Here is a 4,228-nt window from a genome sequence, read left to right as displayed (position 1 = left end):
ATCTCTATGACTCTGACTCTAAAATGTATCAATGAGAGAACAGCAAAAAAAACTAAAGTCTATGAGTTGAGGGATACTCCTCAGGGGATCTAGCAATGGGAAGGCAAGTCTTTTATTGTTCTTCTAGCAGGATGGGCCTGTGGGCAGAATGCTTTTGGGGGTGGGGATCAGAGCAAGGACAGGGAGGTAACTATTATTTCCCCATCTCATCACCTACAGAGAAGGAAGCACATTTAAAAGCTTGTATCTGCAACTCACTCCATATTGACATCTAGAATGTGTTGAGTATTGAGAATTTTGTTAGGGATCATGAGTTTATATTTGGGATTACCTTAGTCTGTAACATCTGGGTGAGGATATTACAGCATACATCATGAATGCCCAGCATGGCACAGAGAGACAGTTGTGACCATCTTAATAACAGTCTCATTGTCACAATGAGTATCGTGATTTCAAAGAGAAATACACACTCACCCAATGTTCTCAATCCAGAGGGTGACTGAACCAGAATATGTGCTCCACCAGGACCACTTCTATAAAATGTGGAGCCATTGAGTGTTTTGCTGTGACGCAGAGATATATCCCAGCCTTTTTTCTGATACAGACACATAATGAAAGCGGGTGCAACCAAATATAATCTTTCGCTTTACATTTCTCCTCCTCACTCTTTATTGATCCTTTCTCCTATATTTCTCTTGATTGTTTTGATTTGATTTACTCTGAGAGTCCCTGTCCTATCTCACCACTCCAGTAGAGAATAAATATCTAGTCTGACCTCTGATAAGTGGAAGTTTATCTTCATGCCTCGATCATCACAAATTCCTCTGTATTAGATCTGCTTTTGAAAAACAATCAAAGTATAATGAACAATAAGAAGGAAAATATGAACTGGCTGCACCTCAACCTTGAGATCGCTGAAAACTGTCTGAGGATGTGGATTGGATAAACTTCAGTTCAAGATGGGATTACCACTCTCTGTTCTAATGTTTACATTTCTTCTTTTTGTACTATCTGCCTGACACAAGCAATACTTGGCCATAACTAGCTGCTCCTGGCAAGAGAAAGTGAAGCATAATTTCACATATATTATTTGCAAATTATTTCTCGTCAGTCTCAGCTCTGCTCCAAGTTTTGGGACCTTTCAACATACATGCTCTTCAACATAAAAGAAACCAATTTCATCAGATTGCTAATTTAATTGATTTTTGACCGGAAGGTAATACACATTTCTTCCTGGCTTACTTATTAGATAAAGACCAAAGCATCAATTATAATATTATTGTTCTCATTGTGCTGCTAATGAAGAGATCAATCAAACAGAGAAAACATTAACTTTATTTAAGAAGCATCTCACTGTGGCTTCATCTTGCCACAAGTCTGCAAAACAGAGTAAGATCATTGCATTGCAGCACTTTCTATGATGATGCATTTTGTGTCTCATTAGATATCAAACAATCAGATTTAAACCCTTATAATACCACGACTATGCCTAAGGAGTTGTTACTCAAAAGTATAAAGGTTCATCTATTAATAATTTACAAAGTTATTAGCAGTATTACACACTTACATAACTTCTACACATTTCTGAGTTGGCAAATTCCTCAGGCCCAACTAACACTCAGGCTTAAAACTTTTGGCACAATAAACATCTTCTCTGCTGTGACAAAAATAGTGCAAGAGATCCAAAATCCTTAGTCCCACTGCTGAAGAGAGCATTTCCCATTTTTGGAGGGGAGTGATTGGAAGTGGGCTGTGGTTCACACACGTGCAGTTTATGGAAGTGATTGGCCATTGAAATAATTAGCTGCTCCCAATGAAATTGTAAAGTTCCTGGAGTGTTAAGAAGTGTCAACATTTTCAAGCAGTGTCAAAATAGCTAACACAAATCAAATGTGTTTCTATGAATGAAAATGCTTTTCTCAATAGAGTTGCATTATCTGAATTAAAGCAGGATACTTTGTTTTCCTGTCTGCCTGTGTAATGCTGGGTCCTAGGTGTATTGATATGGTCAGTGAAGGGAAAAGGGTATTATGTGAAAGTTAAGGACTAAGTCGGCATGGGAGGAATGGAGGGGTCTGAGAGCTCTAGGAGTGAGTAAAGGACCATATCATGGAGTAGGGAGTATGAGTGGACTTGAAATGGGCAGAGGGATATGGGATAGCATGGATAGGGAATCGTTTGTGGGTAAGAGTGACAGGTGTGAGAGCTGAGGGAATGTTCTGTACCTTCCTTTGATTTTTGGTTGGTGGAGCCCTAAGATAGGCTTTGAGCTCAGACCATCTCAGGAACTGACAGCCTCCTCAGCTCTTCCCAGGTCACTTGACCAAATTCCAAACAGCCTGACCCTCCAATTGAAAATAGGAACTGCAGATGACCAGTCTTAAAGTTTGGATTTGAGGCACAGGAATGCCTTCCATTTCAACACACTCCATTCGGCAATAAAAAAAGAGGTGTGGATCTGAAACATGTTATTTATTGTGTCCTTCTTCTTCTCATGATGTATACAGAAATATAACCACAGACCCATAAAGATGCACCACAACAAGAGAGGTCAAGGGTCACTATATTTTGATTTTGACAACTATCCTCATTACTTAGACTTTGCTTACACAAGTCCCTTGTGACCAAACCTGAAACATCAACAAACAAAATAACCATGGCGCAAGTAAAATCATCATTGTTTCATTGTTTATCTTCAAGAAGAAGAAATTCCCAAATGATCTCGGACAGTTTCTCAGGTGCTGCTTATTTCATTTCTATAGTGTTTCCAGAGCTGCAGTTAATGACATTCTCTTATCTGTGTGCACTTTCTTACAGGTCAGGATGTTTTCTCGAATGGATTGGCTGGAGCCATCCATGGAGGCCTCATCTGTGCCTCTGCCATTTTAGGTCGAATTCTGTATATGGACCTTCTCCTCCTTAAAAGAAGACTTAAGAAAGAACAACTTAAAAAAGTGCTGTGAAACTTTGACAATGGGTTAAATTAGTGTTTTCTCTGCATGTTATTGTGGCACTTTGCATTATAAGTAATTTATGGTTGCCTTCAAACTACTTGACTTGCTGTTGACAATGTTGAAATCTACACATTGCCATTTCTTTTTCTACCAATGTCTCACATTGTGAAATGCCAGAGAGGGGAGGGGAGGGTGAGCTGTGAGGGCATTGGACTCTGGAGGCTAAAGTAATGTCAAAGTTCAAACTGGAAGAGATTCTGGATATTCTAGTTGAAGGGACAGTTTCCAGACATCAGAGTGAAATTAGCAGGGTACACTATCTCAGTTGAATCTAGTTTGAATTCCAGCCCATTCCATGTGCAGCAGAATCTTTCCATTTTGATTTAAACATGAAGATGCACGATTTTAGCAGGGGGTGAGTTTCTTTCAAGACCTAATTCACCCAATGATTTCCCATTCTAGCCACCTCTCTCAATGCCTCAGGAGAGGGGACTGTGTCCATAGCTGTTATCCTTTTGAAGTAGATAAATTAATACTCTCTCTTGTTTTTGGGGAAAAAAAAGTAGGCTTCACGCAATGCCTGCCACAATGCTGTAATATCTTACTTTAGCCATTCCTGGCTGTTTTGACAGACAACAAGTATTTTAACAGTTAATCACTCTTGCTCTGTCTAGAGTTTAGACTGGATCTGTTGGATCAGAATATCCAACTTGCAATCTGTGCCTGTCATAGATCATACAGTCATAGAGATGTACAGCACGGAAACAGACCTTTCAGTATAACTTGTCCACGCCGACCAGATATCCCAACCCAATCTAGTCCCACCTGCCAGCACCCGGACTATATCCCTCCAAACCCTTCCTATTCATATATCCATCCAAATGCATCTTAAGTGTTACAATTGTACCAGCCTCCACCACTTCCTCTGGCAGCTCATTCCATACACGTACCACCCTCTGCGTGAAAAAGTTGCCCCTTAGGTCTCTTTTATATCTTTCCCCTTTCATCCTAAACCAATAGCCTCTAGTTCTGGACTCCCCCACCTCAAGGAAAAGATTTTGTCGATTTATCCTATCCATGCCCCTCATGTTTTTATAAACCTCTATAAGGTCACCCCTCAGCCTCCGATACTCCAGGGAAAACAGCTCCAGCCTGTTCAACCTCTCCCTATAGCTCAAATTCTCCAACCCTGACAACATCCTTGTAAATCTTTTCTGAACCCTTTCAAGTTTCACAACATCTTTCCGATAGGAAGGAGACCAGAATTGCATGCA

At 40.2% G+C, this 4,228-nt stretch overlaps 1 protein-coding gene across 2 annotated transcripts in view; it reads left to right on the top strand.

Moving 5' to 3' along the window:
- Positions 1–3,759, top strand: part of LOC122539909 (all-trans-retinol 13,14-reductase-like) — a 46,842-nt gene extending 43,083 nt beyond the window's left edge. For both annotated transcript variants that reach the window (XM_043675072.1, XM_043675070.1), the window contains one exon: positions 2,818–3,759. In XM_043675072.1, coding sequence (XP_043531007.1) covers positions 2,818–2,963 — 146 coding nt within the window. In that variant the 3' untranslated portion in view covers positions 2,964–3,759. The remainder of the gene's footprint in view (positions 1–2,817) is intronic.
- The last annotated feature ends 469 nt before the right edge of the window (positions 3,760–4,228 follow it).

Source organism: Chiloscyllium plagiosum, chromosome 33 (assembly GCF_004010195.1).
Source record: "Chiloscyllium plagiosum isolate BGI_BamShark_2017 chromosome 33, ASM401019v2, whole genome shotgun sequence".
NCBI classification, from domain to species: Eukaryota; Metazoa; Chordata; class Chondrichthyes; order Orectolobiformes; family Hemiscylliidae; genus Chiloscyllium; species Chiloscyllium plagiosum.
The sequence above is the reverse complement of the archived record's forward strand: the minus strand, read 5'-3'. Positions and strand labels throughout refer to the sequence as shown.